At 42.4% G+C, this 20,629-nt stretch overlaps 5 protein-coding genes across 5 annotated transcripts; 3 read left to right on the top strand and 2 right to left on the bottom strand.

Moving 5' to 3' along the window:
* Positions 1–262: 262 nt before the first annotated feature.
* On the bottom strand, positions 263–2,394 carry LOC145710803 (isobutyryl-CoA dehydrogenase, mitochondrial-like). The gene is made up of 5 exons (XM_081788509.1): positions 2,260–2,394; positions 2,090–2,182; positions 1,217–1,913; positions 1,092–1,173; positions 263–1,049 (listed from the first exon to the last, which is right to left on the bottom strand). The coding sequence occupies exons 2-5, from the start codon at positions 2,126–2,128 to the stop codon at positions 905–907; spliced, it is 963 nt and encodes a 320-aa protein (XP_081644635.1). The 5' UTR covers positions 2,129–2,182; positions 2,260–2,394; the 3' UTR covers positions 263–904.
* A 111-nt stretch (positions 2,395–2,505) lies between these two features.
* On the bottom strand, positions 2,506–12,360 carry LOC145710817 (uncharacterized). Its single transcript, XM_081788523.1, has 11 exons — positions 12,347–12,360; positions 10,319–12,051; positions 10,045–10,277; positions 9,881–9,954; positions 9,255–9,364; positions 9,145–9,210; positions 4,542–9,064; positions 4,104–4,378; positions 3,147–4,056; positions 3,015–3,104; positions 2,506–2,972 (listed from the first exon to the last, which is right to left on the bottom strand). Exons 1-11 carry the CDS (start codon positions 12,358–12,360, stop codon positions 2,799–2,801), a joined length of 8,202 nt encoding a protein of 2,733 aa, XP_081644649.1. The 3' UTR covers positions 2,506–2,798.
* Positions 12,361–12,523: 163 nt separating this feature from the next.
* Positions 12,524–13,681, top strand: LOC145710810 (uncharacterized). The gene is made up of 5 exons (XM_081788516.1): positions 12,524–12,686; positions 12,730–12,896; positions 12,937–13,098; positions 13,146–13,326; positions 13,371–13,681. The coding sequence occupies exons 1-5, from the start codon at positions 12,554–12,556 to the stop codon at positions 13,541–13,543; spliced, it is 816 nt and encodes a 271-aa protein (XP_081644642.1). The 5' UTR covers positions 12,524–12,553; the 3' UTR covers positions 13,544–13,681.
* Positions 13,682–14,228: 547 nt separating this feature from the next.
* On the top strand, positions 14,229–19,005 carry LOC145710802 (uncharacterized). Its single transcript, XM_081788508.1, is given in 9 exon segments — positions 14,229–14,996; positions 15,329–15,460; positions 16,299–16,551; positions 17,106–17,122; positions 17,125–17,459; positions 17,506–17,583; positions 17,658–17,814; positions 17,856–18,049; positions 18,767–19,005. Coding segments are annotated over 9 exon segments (1,593 nt in total). The 5' UTR covers positions 14,229–14,725; the 3' UTR covers positions 18,923–19,005.
* Positions 19,006–19,671: 666 nt separating this feature from the next.
* LOC145710809 (uncharacterized) lies at positions 19,672–20,628 on the top strand. Its single transcript, XM_081788514.1, has 3 exons — positions 19,672–20,166; positions 20,209–20,307; positions 20,352–20,628. Exons 1-3 carry the CDS (start codon positions 20,043–20,045, stop codon positions 20,621–20,623), a joined length of 495 nt encoding a protein of 164 aa, XP_081644640.1. The 5' UTR covers positions 19,672–20,042; the 3' UTR covers positions 20,624–20,628.
* The last annotated feature ends 1 nt before the right edge of the window (position 20,629 follows it).

The following is a 20,629-nucleotide window of genomic DNA, read 5'->3' on the forward strand; positions in this document are numbered from 1 at the left end:
TGTATAGGAAGACTCTTCAAAAAGCTCCTTTGAAAGCGGAGTTTTAAATGGCAGAAAAATCCCTTCAATGATTTCGCCGAAGTTCGAGTAGTTGTCCCAGCGCTTTGGAATTCGACCTTCAAAGTGGTTATTTATATTATTTTCGTCGTTTACCCATTTGCTTCTGTAGCAGGTGATTTTGATCACGCGCTAGTCATGTTCGATCACTTTGATTCGACTTTAATTATTCCTGAAATAGAAACTAATAAGATCAATTGACAAATGCCAATCAAATGAGCTATTTTCTCTAAGGTACAGTAGATTTGATAAATCTTAGGACATTCGGAAAAGAAGGCGGATAAATACGTTGTTTTGGACAATAAAAAGTTAATTCTTCCTTTTACGAGTATCAATTATCGTCAACTAAGCCCGCAAGTCTTCTGAAGTTGGGTTGATGATGACATTGAAACCAAAAGAACGCGAATTTGATTCCGCCAATCTGAGATTAAATAGGAACAGAACGGTCATATGATCAAATCATTCTGTTCCTAGCTACCAAAGGCAAACGAAGACTGTTCAAAAGTCAAACTCCGCCAATTTGCGTCAAAGTAATAAATTTGCTCTTGTGGAGATTTAACTTGTACTTTTTGACATATAATGACTTTGGGCAAACATGAGGACTTATGAACGAAGGTAAGTTAGAATTTTTTGATTTATTTCAGTTTTTTCTTTATATGCGGTGAACGAGTAAATAAGGAGCAGACTCATGAACTTGAAAAGGGGCGCTTTGGCTCGTAATTTCATTAAGGTTGATGCACAGGTATTAATTAATTATTGATGGCGGCTCGAACGGATGAAACGTTGTTTACGAAATGGAATTTGAATTTAATTCCAGTGTAATAAATTATAAAGGAGCGAACTCGTGTTACTCTGCGAGAAGCTGTCGGGAAATGATCAAACGCATAACTTCGTTGGCTCCTTCGAGGATAGAATGAACTCGGAGATCTCGAACAATCTGTTCGCACGGGTAGTCCTTCAAGTATCCGTATCCACCAAACATTTGCAAGCAACTTGAAAAGTTTGTTTTTCAGACAAGATATCGCGAAACATACCCGTTAGCGACTTCAGAGCAACTATCAGTAGCGTGAAGCTTCGCCATGGCACAGAGAGAAGCAGCAGCTGGATCCTTATTGTCTAAAAATTTTGTAAGACAAGAAATATTAAATTCTTTGTTTACCAATAGCCGAAGCTGCGTGTCGAACCATAAGTCGCGAGGTCACCAATTGCGTAGCAAGTTCGGCCATTTTGTACTGAAGATACTGTTGTCTGTCAAGAGTCTGTCCGAACGCCTTTCGCACGCCGATATGTTCTTTTGCGGCTAAGATGGCCTTCTGGGCGCCACCGAGAGAGCAGCTAGCGATATTTACTCGACCACCGTTAAGACCAGACATGGCAATATTGAAGCCTTTGCCTTCGACGCCAAGAAGATTTTTGACTGGCACTCGGCAGTTTTCCATGATAAGAACTCTAGTCGGATGGGACTTCCAGCCCATTTTAGTTTCGTCCTTTCCGAATGAAAGACCAGGAGTATCTTTTGGAATAAGAACGCAAGAAATTCCCTTTGGCCCCTTAGTGGAAGGGTCAGTTCGGACCATGACGGCATAGAGATCATGGACGCCTGCGCCGGAGATGAAGCACTTTGAGCCGTTGAGAACATAGTCATCGCCATCACGAATGCAAGTAGTAGCCAAAGCAGAGGCATCGGAGCCGGAGCCAGGCTCAGTAAGACAGTAAGAGCCGATGATTTCGCCGGACGTCAATCTTGGGCAAAATTCTTCCCGCTGTTCGGGAGTTCCGTTAACATCGATCATCCAGGATACCATATTGTGAATCGTCATCATGGCCGTGGTGGGAACACAATGCTCACTCAGTGCCTTAATTTATTGTAAATTATTGGGTTTCAGAGGAAAATTCTGCTCAAGATCGGGGCTCGATGATTGTACCTTCTTTGAAGAAATATCTAAAATCATCTGCGAAAATATCTTTTTATGAGCACTGGCTTTATAAGGGATGGGGTTGATATAAATAAATCGTCAGCGAGTATATCTACCTCAACAACAATAGACGTTTCCAATCGGGAAAGGCCCATGCCTCCAACATCTTCGGAAGTATACAGTCCAAGAAAACCTTGTTCAGCTGAGGACTACATAAATTTTTGAGGATAAGCAATCGTTGTCAGATCCCAAGACGGAAAACATCCATCTTCATTTATCATTTTACCTTGATAACGTCGATTGGATAGTGGCATTTAGCGTCCCACTCAGCCGAGTACGGACCGAGCTCTGCGGCACCCCACTTTTGAGCGGCGTCTTGCCAGACAAGCTGATCCTCGTTGAGGCCAGTTCCAGGGAAAACTGGAGATCCAGCAGACAGGGCTCGCTGCGAAACTCCCTTTCGTACCAATCGAAGCATCTGAGAATTGAAACAAATTAAATTTAAATTATTAAGTAGATATTTTCAGTGAAGAAAAACTATGTGAAGCAGCAGTAAAAATGACAATATTTTTTTCAATAAATGAGCTCTAAAGAAGTGAGAGTGAAATGTGTTTCGGTCAAGAGTTGGTTAGCTTGAAGGGCCGTTTAACTACAGTCATTTTCGATTAATAATTTGTGATATTAACTATTTTTCGATTAACTTTTTGAGTCCTTTTTCTACAGCAAGAATAGATGTCTCCGATGGAGCGATGGATTCGAGATCACTGTCGTTTCCATCAGCGTCAGGGTTCTCTTCTCTTCGTTTTCTAGCCTGAAGACGCCTCTTCAAACGATCAAGAGATGTTTCGGGCTTTTTGTTTCTTCTGGTTTGGGCGATGACTCCTTCAATTTTCCGAAACCACCAGAAGATGATGCAGCAAATAGTTTCTTTGGTGAAGGACTTGGTGATCGTGAATCTTTGCCTTCTTTACGCTCCCGCATCCGCTTTAGAAGTCTTGCCTTTTGAAAATTTGTATGGTTTTAGGATGAAGAATACAGTACCTTTAAATCGTTCGTCGTGACGTCTGATTTTGGTTTGATATCATCAAAAGCGTCAATAGAGTCTCTGCGAGAACGCTCTTTCTTTTTACCCTATGAGCATTTTAATAACTAGATTACTTCATTAGTACGAACCTCAGACGAGGAGTCTCGTTTTCGTTTTGAGCTTCGCCTTTCAGGTGCAGCTGTCGATGAAGGTTTTGGGGTTTTAGATCGCGATCTGGATTTCTTTGTTGGTTTCCTTTCTGCTGATCTGCGTTTCGGGGTTTTCGACCTTGAACGTCTACTTTTTGAAGTTGAAGGCTGGGATTTATCATCTCGATTTCGTTCTGGGCTCACCCACAACGTAGGCATATTTTCGAAATTTTCCATATTGCTTTTTGCGTCTTTCGCTTCAGCAGCCCGTTGACCTCGCGTCTTTCGCGGGGAGTACGCTCTCGCCTTGACAGGAGAAGGAGATTTTCGACGTTTTGAGGCCTTCGACTTTTTCTCATGAGAATCTTCTGTTCTATCGCGATGTTTGCTGTAACTCTTGTTCGGCTTTGAGGTCGTTGGACTTCGATCGGAAGGTCGAGACGATTCAGCAGTTTTTTTGATACTAGCACTGGAACGCGTTGAGCGAGGCTCTGGAGATGATTTCCTCCTTGTTTTTCGTCGATCGGGCATCAAATCTTCTCGCGGTTCGGGGGATGATTTTTTTCTCGTACGCCTTCGATCGGGCATCAACTCATCCTTTTTGGTGATTGATGGCGGCGGGACGGGGCGTGGCTCATCACTTTTCTCCGTTGGCGCTGCCCAAGAAGGCGTTCGACCTTCAATTGATTTAGATTCTTCAGTTGAAGTCCTTGGTTCTTGTCGCGATTTCCTGCTCCTGGGTGGCGAGACGGGCTTCGGGGGAGCATCTCCAAAGGCGGATGTTTCTGGCGGAGCGGGGTCGAACTCTGTTTCAGAGTCAAGATCTACTGAGTGAGTGATTTGCTTCGCTGGCTTTGACGGCTTTATGGTCAAAGAAACTGGTTTTTGCTCCGTGGGTGATGTAACTCGTCTGCATAATTGGATATTAAATGCAAATAAAATAGACAATAAATTTACCTGACAATCTTTTCAGCATTTTTCTGCGCGGCGGCTAATTCTGCCGGATTCAGAACGTCAAATGATGGCCTCAGTGTAGTAGAAATCTCAATTTCCAGCTCGTCCTCCTCGTAGTCTGATTGTTCCGCTGCCGTTTCATACTCATTATCCGTCTCAATATCAGTCATAATTGGCTCTTGAGCATTCGTAATCGAATCAAAGAAGGTCTTCGACTTGACGCGTTCGGCAACTGACTGTTCCGGCTCAGGATTATTCTTCTCTCGTTCTAGTTTCTCCTATATTCCATTATTTTTTGACCGAGCGACAACTGTAAATTTGAATATGTTACCAATGATTACATGTCAACGGATGTTTTCTACCATATTTCCTCGCAACAACAAAACGCACGTTGACAAATAAATAATTTGAAATAATCATTCCAAAGAATATTTTACCAACCTTTAACTCGTCAAACATCTTGTGAATATCAGTTTGATATTCGACCGGAGCTCCTTTCGTATCAAATCGTACAGAACCAAACGGAAGGAAAGATTCTCGCTCGATCAGCCGTCTACGAATTTTCTCCTTCAAACTAAACTCTCGCTCCATTTTTGAGAAGTTCTCCTTTCCGTACTCTTCGAATTCTTCCTTTGAAGGAACAACCTCGCCCTCCTCAGTTGGTGATGGGAGATCAAAGAACTCTTGGTCAGTGTGGGGCTCAGATTCAGAAGAGATTTCATGAGGCTGACTTCTTCTCGCGCCGTGTTCATTGTCACTAATTTCGGAATCAGATGAGATTTCTTGAGGTTTCTCATGTTTATCTCCCTCGTTTTCACCGCCACAATTTGTCGAGGAAGACTTACGCTCAGCATCTGAATCGTTACCCTTCCGTTTCTTGCTGAGGGATGAAATTTTTTCGTCAATTTTCTTGAGTACTTTTTCTTTGAGATTCTCCTCGAGCTCTTCGAGTTTCTCTTTCTTTTTGCGCTTCTTCTCTTTCTTCTCTTCTTTCTTGCGTTTCCTTTCCCAGCGTTCTTCTCGTCTCTTCTTTCTTGCGTCACGGTCGTCCTCTGGAATGTCTCGTATCTTTTCCGATTCCTTTCCATAACGCCGCGAATGCAAGATATCCACGATATCATCAACCATATTTTCATCTCGGCCATCAACATCTTCTGGACTACGCCTGTCATCCCTTCTTCTTCGAGATGATCTATCTTCAGGTGAACCGCTATATCTTCTTCTTCGATGAGATCTATCTTCTGGTGAGCTACTATAATGTCGACGTCTGCTAGAGCGATCATCGTGCTCTGCTGAATATTTTCTTTGTCGCTGAGGCGATGAATCTCTTCCATGTCGACGACCGATAGCATCACGAAGGCGATCATTACCAGCTTCAAAGACTCGCTCTTGGCTATCCTCTTCGTCAGAATAACGAACACGATTTTCGTAACTCTGTCTCCTTCGTCTCCGTTCAGGACTGATAGGTCTCTCGCGCTTTTCCATATCACGCTCGCGCCTTGCTTCATAATCAGCTCCTTTGGTCCCCCATCCGTGAGCTTCTTTTTTGCCTTCATACATTTTATCAACATCTTGACGCATGCGTTTTCTGTCGAAGCCCCACTTTTCAATAGGCATCAAATCAGTGGTATTATTCTGTTCTGTGCTACGCCATCCTTTGTGTTCTTTCGCCTTGATTCCATGCTTGACACAATACCAATACGGAATCTTGTCTCTTTCCATATCAAAATCGGGATGATCAGGGCCCCATCGAGGTGTTCCGTCTGGGTAGAAGCCAGACACATTCTTGTATCGCTTCTTATCGTATTCATTGCGAGTGAACTCGGGAGATCCACTCGACCGCCGACGACGGCGGGGAGGGGATCGGCGAGCTTCACGCGGAGGCGATCTTCTATCGCGATCGTCTCGTCTATGTCGACCATCTCTACGAACGCGCCAGTCCGGAGAAGGCGATCGATATCTGTCACTTTCTTTATGAAGGTATCGTCTGCGGCCCATTTCGTCGAAGTACAAGCCATCGCGTTTACGTTGAGATCTTCCACTAAACGTATCAGGAGCTCTGTCTGACATCTGATAAAGCTCTTCGTTCATATCCATGATCTCTTTCTCGGACATGCCAGCAATCGTGAAACTTGGAACTTCAATCCTTTCTACGCCATCGACGAAAGTCACCTTTGAAGAGTCACCAAAGGTTTCAGCTTTTCGGGATGAAGCCTCATCTATAGTTCGTTCCCGATACTGCTCTTTCAACTTTTGGAGATCTGATTTTCCGACCCACTGAGATTGTGGGATGCCTGGTGGTGGTTTATGAGCGTATTTCTTCTTTCGAGCACGGATATCGCGCTCTTCATCAGAAACAGTGTACTCATCACGGCGATGTGGGATTCTGTATTTACCCCTTTCAGTTCTTTTGCGTCGCGGGTTGTAGTAGTCTGAATCACCACTGTCGGAGTCTGATCCAGAGGAGCTCGACCCTTCGGAATCTGTTTTTCCAGTCAAATCAAAACACTCGTCTGGGACCAGATTGTCAAATTCTTCAGCAAATCGATTCTTGAGTCGAGCTGGAACAAAGTCCTCATCTACAGGTTCTGCCTTTACATCATCGTAGGTCGCATTTCTATTACGAATTCGGTCTTCTCGATCGTTCACTTCCTGTCCAAGTTGATATAAGAAGTCTTCATGATGAAGATAAGCCATTTGAGACCGGAAAGCATCTTCTTTTGCTTTCTTCTTAGCTTCAGCGATTCTTTTTGCATCTTCATCTTCGGACTCCGATGATGAAGCTTGGTCTTCAAGTTGCTTTGCTTCCTCTCGAAGCTGTTCTAGTTCCTCGAACATCTTTTTGTAAACAAGAAGCTTATCATCAAATGAGAGAAGTTGGTTGTTAGAATCCAAAAGAGGTGTTGCGGTAAGTTTGTTGATCCAGCCATCTTCATCATTATCTGGATCTTTTGGTGGATTGAACTGCGGAACGGGTTGTCCGCTGTCTTCGGCGTCGATTTCGGCCCGCACCTCATCCATAACGCTCTCATTGGTAGCATTTGGATGAGCATGTTCAGTGATTGGCAACCCTTGTGGGACAGAGCCCTGACCACCCATGGTCTCGTTCGTCATGTATATCATCATGTTGTAAGCAGCGATTTTCTGTGATTCCGTGGCGAGATCATCCTGTCTATTCATGTAGTATTTTTGTCTACCACCACATTCGTTTTGTGTACGTTTGAAGCCATGTGGATTCCCATCAGAAGCATCAAGCCAGTCAGGTGCCGCCGTTTGAGCGTATTTTCCCTTGCCGACGAAGTAGTTTACTCCTTCACTTTCCGTATTCTTTATGTGTTTTTCGATATTCATGACAGCTTCGGCTCGCTCAGAGCGTTTGTATGCATACTTCCAGATCTCAGAAGGAAGAGGTCTAGGAGTATTGCACTCGTGGCATTTATCACGAGGAAAGAAACTGTAATAATCGCAGGACTCGCACCACCATCCGCACTGGGAAAAGTTCTTTCGGAAGCGATTTAGGTAACCAGTGACTTTTTCACCAGCAAGCTGTTTTTCAGCACGACGTTGCATTGCTCTGATTATACGTTCTTTGCATCCCTTGCCGACGCTCGTATCCAGGCTATTAGCACCTAGAGTACTTAGATAGTCTGGCGACTCGGCAAAACCCTGTTGACTCATGATTTTTCTCGTCTGTTCGGCAGTTTTCACTCGGAGAGCTCTGTATTCCACCAAATCTTGTCGCACGGCTCCGTGTTTGAAGAAATCACCACCGAATAAACCTTGTTCCTTTGCGTGCTCTCTTTGCATGTAAATGGGAAGACCTTTAACATCTTGCGGTTTCTCGGCTTCAGCTTCCGGGTTGCTTTCGATCCACTTTTTTAACTGTTGAGTATGTCTCCAGTCATTTTCGTGAAAGACAGACGGATGAATAAGCTGTTTATTCATATTTCCATCGATATTCTTTGGCGCAGCTATATCACAACCAAAACAAAATTTGTAACTTCCGGGATTCTTGTGACAGCACACCTTGCACAGCCAGCAACCATCTTTGAGCCACCAACCCGAGGATAGTTTCTTTGGAATCCAGGCTTCTGATTCAAGCTGTTGTCTGATTTCAGGACGCTCGTACATCAGCGCTTTTCGTCTTTCCGCCTGTACAGCTCTTCGATATCTCTTCCTCGTTTTGCTTCCATCACCCTTTGGAGATTTTGGTTCTTCTGGAATTTCTTCTTCTGGTTCTTTTTCCTCGTTGCTATCACTTGATTCTTGAATTTCCCCGGATTCGTAACCGTCCTGGCAAGCAACAGTATCCGCATTTTTATAAGCATTCTCTTTGATTCTCTCTTCGAGAGCATCTTCCATTGGCAACGGTTGGTCCTTATCGAGATCCAAGCCCGGGTGAGACTCCTCAATTGATTTCATGAAATCTTGCACCTGGAAGAATTGCATTTCGTCATCAGTCATGACAGGAACCTGCGACATCGCGTTTATGTATTTTGGCAAAGTGGGACCCCTCGCGAGCTCTTCGCCTTGTCGGATTCGCTCAAGGAATTCTTTTCTGCGATCACGAATGGCATACTTTGTCTTTCTCCGCTCCATGCGCTCTTTTTGGCGAGCATCATCTTCCTCAGCTTTGATGATATAAAAGAAGTACGGATCAGCTGGAGCTGCTTCGCCGCAGTTCAAACAGTTAAGTCGCGTTGATTGATTCACGGAATCACACGGATACCTTGAGCATTGCCACTCATCAAGTGACCATTCGGTCAGCTTCTTTGCTGTACGATTCGTCTTTGTTTTTTTGAAGAAACCATCTCTCAATTTCTCCGCTTGTGAAGTAATCAGGCCTCTGTGATGCATGGTGCGGACATTGACAGCGACTTTCTTGAATGAGGCGGCTTCTTTATTTGCAATCATGCTTATTTTCTCCTCCAGTGCTTCCTCCAGATCATAATCTCGCAAGGCGTCTGCAAAAGTAATAAGTAAATCGATATTTATGTTTATGAGCTTGATAACTTCTTATTCATAAACTATAGATTGTATTTACCTGTCCCGTAATGAGGCCAGTTGGTAAGAGCAATGTATTCCTTCATGTACTGCCTTCGTAGGTATCCTAAAACAAGATCAAAAAGAGTTCTGCAGTTCCCGACTGCTAACCTAATTTATGGCCATGCGAGGTCAAATGATCTCGAATACAGTCTTGATGAACTGTAGGTGGCCAATCATAGCAGCAAAGGGCACAATAGTATCCATTTAGCAATCCATTGCTAAAACAAAGTTATAGAACAGCTATATTATAACGACATATAACGATAATATAACGATGATTATTAACTTAAAATTTATAACTGTAAGAATCGACACGTAATTTTGGTGATACAAATTAACTTCAAAGGAGTAATAATAATTTCGTTATTTCAAGCGGTTGTCGATATTGAAGTATTCCATATGTTCTTGCATTCAACTCTTTCCTACTAGGGGGTCATTTTTGTTGGTAAGAGAGATTATAAAGTACCATTTTAAAGAACAAAAATTGAGATGCACTCTGCTCTTTAAAGTAGTTCGACTGCCTAGTAGAAAATAAGTTTCTTTACTGTGCAATAAACACTTGAAATACTCAATATTTGAAAGCAAAAAAAGCTTTTCTGGGAATCTTGAAGTATGCTTCCAATCATTTTTAGTTCGATTTAATAGCCCAAAATACTGAGAATTGGGCTTTTAAACGACTACGGACGGGAGCATACATCAAAAAGGCACGAGAGTGGCCTTGAGTTGTCATTCACCTGGAGTAGAATTCGTAAATAAATTGGGTTCCGGTAACTCCAAACGACTGTTTGATCCAGTCGTCTACACATGACTAAATGTTGTGTAATATTTTGCCATCTCCCCTTCAGTCGACAATTTTTAGCAATAGTAATATTTTTGTTCTATATAATTGTTTATATACCTGAATTCTAGCAAAGTTTGGCAGATCATACGTTGCACCTTTACCACCTTTTTCATCAGCTTTCCAAAGAGCTTCTCGATCTAGCTTTTCAAGTTGATCACGAAGCTCGGGGCGAAGGTTGTTGCCATCTATTCGAGGAGGGGCGAACCAAGGCACTCCTTCTTCGCGAGGATCTCGTTGGTGGTGCATAAGGCCTTTTTCGGCAAAAGATTCATCAAAATATGTTGTTTTGTCTGAAAGATGAAGAAAATAATAACAAATTTGGATAAGCTACCTTTTTTGAGATCATACTCAGCCCATTCGTCCTCCCAATCTTGATACTTTTCAGTATCAAAAAGCTCATCATTCCAAATCGCCTCTGCAGAAGTAATCGAGTTTTGCTTCTCCTCATACGTTGGAAAACCGAATTTGATATCATCGACATCGTAATACACCTCGTATCCAGCTTCGATGTGACTCTTGCAGCCCCAAACACTGGACCAGCCCTTTGGTTTGACTAATCCTTTAGCGCTGTTATAGGAGACTTTTTTCATTTTAGACGCAGGAATGATGTTGTTATCCGTTTTCGGCGGTGGCATCAATTCCTTGTTTTCAACGAAGGCATCATCTGAGAACTGAGGATCCACGTAAAATTCTGATGATGGTTCCCAGCTGTCGTTTTTATCCCAGCCGGACCATGTATTCTTGGCGTTTTTCTTTTCACCATTTAGTTTTGGCGGAGCTGGTGGTGGAGGGAGTGGAGTTGTATGAGTCTTCTTCTTTGGGGATTTGCGGGAGGGCATGATTTGACTCGATCCTGTCCCATTTCGATCTGGCAAAAGGTTGAACTGATTTGTGCCTTGCATACTTTTAGGCCCGAGGGGCCTTGGTGGGCGCAAGTTTTGGCTCATTGGTGTCGGTGCTCTGAGACGAGTTGGTTGAGAAAGTGGACGAGGAGCAGTCAATCCGGATGAGCCAGGAGGTCGAGGGAATGAGCCCAACGGACGAGGTGGGCGTGGCTGACTACCCATCGCTTGCGGTGGGTGATAATTCCCTGCTCGTCCCGTTGTTCCCTGTGCAAGTGGCACTGGCGGCCGAAGAACTCCAGTACTGGACGTTCCAGCATTTGGAGCAGTTGATGTCGAAGGCTTTTCTTTGTCATCTTCTTCTATAAGCTCGGGCCATGGAGCTGATTTATTTTCAGCTTTTAACTCGTTTATCTTTCTAATCTGGGCGGGATCCTCCTCGACTGGATCACGAATACCTTCTTCAGGCACTGATTCATTAAACGGAGTTGCCATCTTCGCCAAACTATTAGGATCGTACTGGTCAGGTTCGTACGTAAATTGTCTCGAAGCCCATTCTTTTCCAGCCCTTTTGCGCTCCTTCTGATTCTTCGCTTGTCTCTTTTTCCTCGACAACGCGCTAGAAGGAGGCTCGTTCAAACCGGCAGCCATCCAGGCAGGTGTGTTTGGGTCGTCATTTTCTTCTTCGCTTTCTTCTTCATCACTATCTCTGCATTCCCCTGGTTCCAAAAATGAAGGCGGCTTTGGGGGCTCGGGAAGATGAGCATGATCACCGATCCCGGCCAAATTGCTCATTTCATCTCCAGTCAGGAGTTTTCCTCGAGTTCCAGGACCAAGTGGCGCAGGATTAGGATGCTGCTCATTGTTCTGTCGCGTTGGAATCGTTTCCGGATTTCGGGAAAACTCTACCTCGTGAATGATTTTTCTGAGGGCGGCGGCAGCAGCATGTTTTGCTTTTTGCTTGGAGTGGTCCTTGCCCTTCGCTGCGTACCAGTTTCCCTTTACTTTCGCGGAGCATTCGAAGGTGAAGACGGGCTTGTGCGGTGGACCAGTAAGATCCGTTTGAATAACAGTGACGGCGCCGTATTTTTGAGATCTGCAGTAGTGGACCAGTTCGTTCAACGGTTGTTCAACTCCGGATCCTCTGCCACCACCGCGTCCTCGACCACGGCCGCCTCCTCTGCCACCGCGATTGTAGCTTGTCTTCGAAAAGGGATTTATACTTGATTACCAACGATTTCATTGGTTTCATTTCATTGTCGTTCTAAGTGATTATCCCTTCCTGAGCAAAATTATTTTCTGGGAAGCTTGATGAAACGTCGAGAACGACTTTCTTCACCGGTCGACTCATTTCATCTGACCTCGCTTTTCTTCCATCAGTTTCTTTCTTCGCTTTTCAAGAACAGTAACGATTTTTATCTCTTTTTTTTTCGAGAATAGAACTTGGTAGTGGTTCGATCCGAAAGGCAAGCCAGCGCCAATCCGTAAAACGATTGGCCAGACGAATCTTTCGCCACCCCCGATTGGGCATTTTCTGAGCTTTCGTAGACGCGTAATTCGCAAAGAAATATTCGAGAAAGAGCTTTTATCGAAATAAGAGACTACTCTGTAACTATTGTGAATTTCTACCTCAAGAGATAAACAGAGATACCTCGACTTTAAGAATTGTGGAAACAACTGTTCGAAAGAAAGAGATTCTAAAGTTCTTAAAATTCAGACTTCAAATGCCTTCCAAAGTTCCCGCCGAAGAGCCTGAAATTGACATGGACGAGTCTGAGTTCGATATGGACGATTCTGCCATGATGGGAGCTCCCGTCCCGGAACGAAAGGAGTATCTTTGGGCCACAAATCTTGAGGGTTTTCTTTTTATCTTCGATCCCACTTTCCACTTTTTGCCTAGGACCTGCACCATACAAATTCGAGGGCGGAGACAACGAAGATGAACAGGTCATCTTCAAATCCTGCGCTCTTGGCCCCGGCGCCAAAGGAAAGCATGTCATCGAGCTTTCCGCTGTTGATGCCAATTCCGAGAAGGCCACAGTCATTCTTGGCATTCTCACGGATGCTGTAAGTCGAGTAATTTTAATTATCTTCCAACCGTTCTTAGAATCCCTACCTTCGATTGCCCGATATTTCCGTCGAGCCACCACTTTTGTTGAAGCTCTCCGAGGGCAAGGGGCCAGTGAACATCGGCGCCAATCATTTGGTCAATGAAGAAATGGATGATGAAGACGACGAGTCGGACATGGATGAAGAAGAGATGGAAGCGGTACGTTACAGTTTTTTTTTGTCTTGCTTTGAAACATATATCACTAGGAACTCCGAACCGCCGAAGACGTAGAAAGTGAAGAAGAGGAAGAAGAGCCCGTCAAGCCCGAGCCAGTAAAAGCTGCTTCGCCAAAGAAAGCTGCGGCGAAAAAAGTAGAGCCAAAGGCCGCTACGAAGAGAAAAGCTTCTGAAGTCGAAGAAGAGGCTGACAACAAGAAGGCAAAGAAGGGTAAGTGTTTACTTTCAATGGTCCTCTTTAATCCTTCTTTGCAGCGCCCAAAGAATACAGCACCGTCGAGGAGCTGAAGAAAGCTATCCAGGCGAATCCGGGAGGAAAGCCAAAGAAGGAAGAAAAGTTCAAGAACTGGCTCCGAAACACCATGAAGTGCCAGAAAGAAGAATGGTTCTCGGACGTTTTCAAGTGGTGGCAAGCGCAGGCCAAGTAAACAACCGGCCTAAACCCGCTAACTGTACATCCGTGATCTGTTCTGCTCCTGTAAACGCCTCCCTGACGTTCTTAGATTAATATTTTCACGACTAGAACAATTGTTAGAACGACTGCCCATTTTCCCCTCGCAATAAACTTATTGAGGATGCTGGAATCAAACGACTTACTTTGCAAGTTCAGGCTTTAGAAAGAAAACTTGACAATTTCGAATAATGCGGAATCCCCATTTTAGAATTGATCGGTTTTGCTTCGCATCCAGACAGAATGAGCCCCCAAGCAAGAAAGCCCAGTCGCCTACGAACTGAGCAGGATAAAGATCCGCCGAAGGTTTTCCGCGGACAGGGTGTTCATGACTCACTCGAATTTCATTTCAAAAGAAAAATTTCCTTTTGTCGCTTCCAGTGTTGACTTCAAGAGATTACTAATGTTTCAGGGACATTGTCTCTAATTTACGATAAACCCGAGTGATCGACCTATTTTCTTCAAGCTACTGATAATTTGCGAATTGTGAAAAGAATTTTGAGAAATTAATTCATATCATATTCAGAATAACTCGAAACCCGAATCCGTACCTATAAATCAAAAATGGTTCAACCTATGACTGAACCTCAAAACAATAACAAGGGTAGTTTCAAAGCACTGACAGCGTTTTTAAATGGGAACAACCTGGGGAGTGAAATTTCTCAGAGTACAATCATAGGAGAGAGTCCGATAACGGCTAGAAATGTAGCTGAGGGTCTACTCTGTGCACTGGTAGGGTTTATAAAATGTATACAACACGTGATCTGGAAGATATTACGTCATCAATTCCAAATTCTCCGATTTCGCTCATTTATACCTATTTTGGGAGTCAAACAGCTCCGAGTACAGTCATCATACAGGATCTCTAAAGCTATAGAAATAAAGCTCTAGGTCTACTCTGTGCATTAGTAAGGTTTAAAGAGCCAGGTGATTCACTCAGCGTTTTTCTAGAGGGGTTCGAAAATCGGTGTTCCCATTTAAAAAAAACGCTGTCACTGCTTACTTTTTTCTCTAATCGAAGGTCGTCTTAGCTCTGTTGGCTCATAATTTCGTCCTCAAACTCGTCTGAAATTGTCTAAATTGGTTGTTTTATGGCTCATCAGAGTGATGATCTGATAAGTGAAACTTTTCTCTACCCAAATAACAGAATGGCAGCACAATGCCCAACCGTGTCTCCACTCCGAATCAGAAACAAGGAGGCAATCCTCAACCTGCAACCCCAAACGACAAAAACCAAACACCAAATAACCGAAATAACGATCGAAACAACGATCGAAAACAAAACACTCCCCGAAATAATATGAACCGAGGCAACCAGGGCGGCCATAATAGAGGGCACCAAGGCAATCAGAACAGGGGCCAGCAAAGTTCTAGCACCAAAAATTTTAACGATGGAAAGCCCATCGAGTTTGAGCCAGATCCAGAGAAGGGTAAATAACCAAATAGAAAAGTATAAGGCCTCTTTTCTCGTGGATCTGCATAGAAAGCTTTTTTTGTTTGAACTCCTCTATGTTTTCAGTTGATATCCGGGCTCTCTGTTTTTTTCAACTATTTTCTATAGACCGGACTTCTTATTGATTCGAAAAGAACTCTTGGTCGATAATCGGCTCATACTAGCATCGGTAGCAGCTAGTCTCTTTTTACTTTTATTGACTCGTTAAAAAGCTTATATTTTCAGTTCCACGAAAAGAGCGCAAAACTAGAATTCAGAACGTATACAACCAAATCTTTATTATCATAACTCTTCATCTTTCTCTTGTAGAGGAAGGATCTACAGAATCTACTGGTCAATCCCGACTTTTTGTCGGCGGTCTACCAGAGAATATCACTCAAGAACAAGTTCGCTCCATGTTTCAAAAGTTCGGCGAAGTCAAGGAAGTTTTTATCCCTCAGGGTAAATATTTTACCAGCTTATTTAAATGTCAGAATTCAGTTATTTTTCGCCTCACGATAATTTTTGAAAACTCCAGAATTTAGAACTACAGTCGGAGCCAAAATAAGGGACACCAAGATAAGGGACTTTTGCTCAAAATGCCGAAAATCAGCGGCAGAAAAATCCAATTTAAGGGACTTTCCGAGATCAGTAAGCTTCTTCAGTTAGTTGAGAGCTGATAAAGGGTATCAATTACCTTAATTTCAACCAGCTTTGCCCCAAACTGAAGTGATTTGCCTTTCAGAATATGTTTTCCTCTTTCAAAAATGTCTTCTAAGTCACAAAAACAATAACTTCAGCTTATTTTGCCGTAAAAATATACTTCGAAAAAACTTCTCAGCGACATATTTTTGCTTTGATGACCCAATTTAAGGGACTTTTTCGAAAATTTTGGAGCAAAAGTCCCTTATTTTGGACTCCGACTGTATATCTTTATCCCAAGAATGCAACCATATACGTACATTTCATATTCCAAGAATCTCATAGCGGTATCTCATCAATTCTATTTGAAAAGAAAATGTTCACAAATAGTATTCAAGCGTAATTCTTGAGAAACTCTCTGACAGAGAGTTGCATCTTCATCGAATCGTTCTCAAAGAGTCCCTTCTTGAAAATGTTTTTCGTATGAGCAGATGAATCAATCTATCAAAAGTATCGGGTCTTTATGTCATAATCTCATTGAAGAAACCTTATTTAGAAATTATCGTCCGAGCAAAAAATATTTCTATCCATAAAATTATAAACGATATTATTTATTTTTTTCTATATTTATAAAAAGATATTGATTTATATTCAATAGGAAAAACATTCGCCTTTATCAAAATGACCAACCGCATGCAAGCCGACCAGGCTAAATATGGCCTCAGCGGCAAAACCATTGTTGGACAGAATCGCCCCATCCGAGTAAAATTCGCTGCTCAGGGAACGAGCATTGAAGTCAAGAACCTATCTCCTCTCATTTCCAACGAGCGTCTTTATGATGCATTTTCTCGTTTCGGTAAAATCGAACGAGCCGTTGTTATGGTCGATGAACGAGGCAAATCCCTCGAAAAGTAGGTCACAGAATTGTTTGAATGTTCACTTATCTCCTTCATTTATCTCACATATTCTTCTTTTACTTCTCGGTGACATGCATTTCGAATATTTAGTTTAGTAACAGATAAATTTTTATTGGTGATAGTTTTAGTTAGATTTTGGTTAGGCTATAACCCGAGAAATTTCAACTTGTTTGTCCCTTTCTTGTCTAAAAATCTTTCATAAGAGATCAAGTTGATTCTGATCGACACAGAATCTCGATCGACGAATTTTGAGCCAGCTTCGTTGTCACCAAGAAGTAAAATTCTTTGTCTTGTTGCTTGCTATCTAAGAAGTATCTTTCTTTTCGTCATTTGATTTACATAAAAACTTAAATGGATCTTTGATCTGAATAAAGAACGTAGAAACGCAGAAGGATATCATATGTTTTCGGAAAAAATCTTCAGAATTGAAAAAGCAAAGCGACATTCGTCGCTTAAATCGTATTCAGAATATATTCAAATTACAGAAAACTCAGATACATTAAAAATAATCTTAATCGAGAGAACCTTATAAAAATTGTCTTTCAAAGGGGAATCGTCGAATTCGACCGAAAAACTCGGCAACGAAGGCGATCGAGCAAGTCAACCAAGGTTGCTTCTTTTTAACGCTGTCTCCGCGAGCCGTTGTGTGCTCCGCGGTTGACTCTGTCGATGACGCCGACGGTCTCCAAGAAGAGTGTCTCTACAATACTTACGGCTTTGAAGAAGAATACTCGTACCCTCCTCGATTCGCTGCGCCAGAGACTTTCGAAATGGACTTTGGAAATCGATGGAAAGCGCTAGAAGAACTGGAGCGTTCTCAAATCGAGCAAGTGAAGTTCGAATCTGCAGAAAGAAAGCAACGCCTAGAGCAGGAGATGCGAGTAGGAATCGGCGAGGAGCAGGTAAGCCATTGAAATCATAGAAGAGAACTCTAGCTTTCTAAATCAGGAACGACTAATTCGACGAGAGATGGAACAACAACAAGCTCGATTGCGACAAATGGAAGAATCTCGACGTCAGCGCCAGGTAATAATTGCAATTGAGATTATTTCTCATGCGAGATCTGGGAACCGGACGTCACAGTAACACTCACTTTTTAGGAGCAACTCCGTGCCCGTCATGAGCAAGAAATTGAACAGTCGAAGCGTCAACGACTCTCTCTCAATGAAAATCACGAACAACTCAAGAATCTTGTTGAAGGTGCCGGAATGCGCGCGCCTGAGACTTACCGACCTCCTCCAACCTACAGAAAGCCAGGTAAATTATTTCGAGTTCTTTGGAAAAATAACATGTCTTAGAGCAAATGGAAATGGACGGGGGTTGGAGAGATAATGACTTCGGCTCCCAGAACCAAAGCTTCGATAATGACTCCCGAGGCCAAAACAATCAGTGGCCATCTCCTGTACAAAGAGGCGGTCGAGGTGGAGGACCTCGTGGCGGAGGAGGACCGCGAGGCGGCTTCTCTGGTAGCCAAAACTTTGACCCTATCCAGGTACCCAACGTCATCGCGTAAAACAGTTCACAAATTTTGTTCAATAACCCTTTCGTAACAAAATCATTTTGTCCTACGAGCATAAACACACTTCGTCATGCTATTACCCTCTTTGTTGCCGTTTTACACGTCGTCAATTTGTCACCGAGGACTAATTTTATATTAGCACTTTTTAAAAATGATCGGCTAGGGTTGGCATTCTATTCTATAAATCTGGAAGGAAAAGGCATAAATTTAACGCTTAAGATCGTTCTTCCACGAAACTGTTTGCTTATAGATGCAAGATATGACAGCTAATTTTCGATTAGGTCCCAGAAAGTTCTCTTGCAATAGATGAAAAGATCCAAGAACTCGAAAAAAAGGCAGGATTATATATTTTCATTTCAAATGTTTTATGCACAGAATCAAAACTGGCCTCAGCATTTCGAATCTCTCAGAAAGATTACCTGTTATCAAGCGGAGAACTATGAAGGTATATTAAAGGCTCTGGTAGAGCCGCTCTACAGATATGCAAACAGCAAGCAGCTGACATAAGAAGGGGTCAGTTTTGAGCGGGAATCAAAGACAGCACATAATCACGCTGGCAAGTTTAGATTTCTGCAGAGGATGCCGACCCTATCTCACACTCGCTATCTTCCTTAAAGCATTTTTGAATAATCCCCTCATCACTTATTGAACGACGAAACATTCGAACAAACTATCAATGAATTACGTCAGGAACAGCGCGGCGGCAATACTCCCCAACGAGGTGGAGGTGCGTATCGTGGAGGAGGAAACTTCAGAGGTGGCGGCCGTGGCGGCTTTACCGACTCGCGTGGCCGTGGTGGACGTGGCGGCGGAGGACATCGAGGAGGTCGTCGTGGACCTTATTAATTTCTACTGTTATCAGAGTCTGCGTACTGCCCGTAATAAATACTACATTTACCTTTCATCCCAAATACACACTTGCCATATTTATATTTTCCTTAAGGGGGAGGTCGACGAGAATTGGGATTTCCGTGACCAAAAATGCGGAGAAACCCGATTAGATAGAAAAATTCTGACTTTTCGGATTGAAAGAAAAGGGTTTGAAAAATTAACCGGCGAAAAGCAGAAAAAATTTTTTGAAAAATTTTTCAAAAATTAGGGTTGAAGTGGGGTGTCTCGTGACCAAAAATCTCGAAAACCGAGTTTTTTCTTCATCAAATATAATTAATAAGTAGTTTAGACCCTTAAAAATTAACCGGCGATCAAAAATTAAGGGTTACTTTCATAAAAAATTTTTCTTATTGATTAAAAATATTTGATTTTCGTCAAAATCGACATTTTTACCCATTTTTTCATGGAAAATTATTCAAAAATCACAAAGACTCGGATTTTTAAAAATAATTAGTCAGAAATCATTTTAAAACAATGCCTAGAGTATAATAATCAGTTTCAGATAGTTTTTGGACGAAATCACCAACGAATAATTTTCAAGAAATTTCAAGTTCGAGACTTAAAATCGAAAATTTTACATTAAAAAGTTAACAAATTAAGAAAAGCTAGGGACCAAAAATACTCCTTTTTATCGAGGAATCCAAAAATATAATCAAAATTTTGAAAAGGCGAAAAAATTTCTCGACGACCTCCCTTAAATTAAAGAGGAACGGAAAAATGAAGTAATTATTGTAAGGCAGCGAGTTATAGGAATTTTTCCCATGGGGAATCATCTCACGCTTACTACAACTTCGAGCTCGCTGTAAAATCTTTATGATCTGTTCCGTTGAACCAATATTTACTCGAGCAGTGTTCAATCGTCACAATGAGCCTTATTAGAGTCCCGTTCGGCGATGATACGTAGGAGCGTCGCTTACACAATCCGTCCTTAATTTTCTTGTTTTTTATCGCAGGTGCTCTATCACCAATATTCGTCCATTGTTGACTCATGATTGTTGTTCTGAAGCCAGCACTTTACGAGCGCGCAGATTTCTTAAAGCTTTTTCTCTTTTAGAAAAAATAGAGGTATTCGTGAATGGACTCGGGGAAAACGAAAAGTCCCAATTTGAAAAGTAACGAGAATGCGAAAACAAAAATGGAAGACTCGGCTAAAACAAAGGGACATTGCAGGTCAAAGAGCCAAACTTATAGTTTCACAGGTAAACATCTTTTTCTGTTTTCTTTTTCACACAGAAAATTAGGCTCCGTTTGCGATGAAATCGAAAAACACTTTGAGCAAAGTTTGTCCCTCCTCGACCAAAAGCATCAAAAATCGAAAAGTCTTCCTCGTGCCATGAAAGGTAAAGTTGGTTAATCTTGAAAAGTGGTAACTTTCAAGCAATAGGATCTTTTCCAGCCTCATTTTTCGAGCAAAAGCTCAAACAACATTCTTCAACAGACTCTCTTCAAAATTCATCAGACTCTGGCTCTCTTGGCCCAATGCGGGTCCATCGAACGCACTCTTCCTCTAAAAGAAACCGAAATAGAGAAATCGAAAACAAAGACTCGCACAAGAAGGGTCGACAATATAAACAACTCCAGGAAAGCGCTCAAAGATCTTTTCCAAGTATTTTAACGATTAACCGTTTTGAAAAGAATGTGTTCTCCTCTTCGTGACATCAT

This window comes from Oikopleura dioica, unplaced genomic scaffold (genome assembly GCF_907165135.1).
Source record: "Oikopleura dioica unplaced genomic scaffold, OKI2018_I68_1.0, whole genome shotgun sequence".
NCBI lineage: Eukaryota > Metazoa > Chordata > Appendicularia > Copelata > Oikopleuridae > Oikopleura > Oikopleura dioica.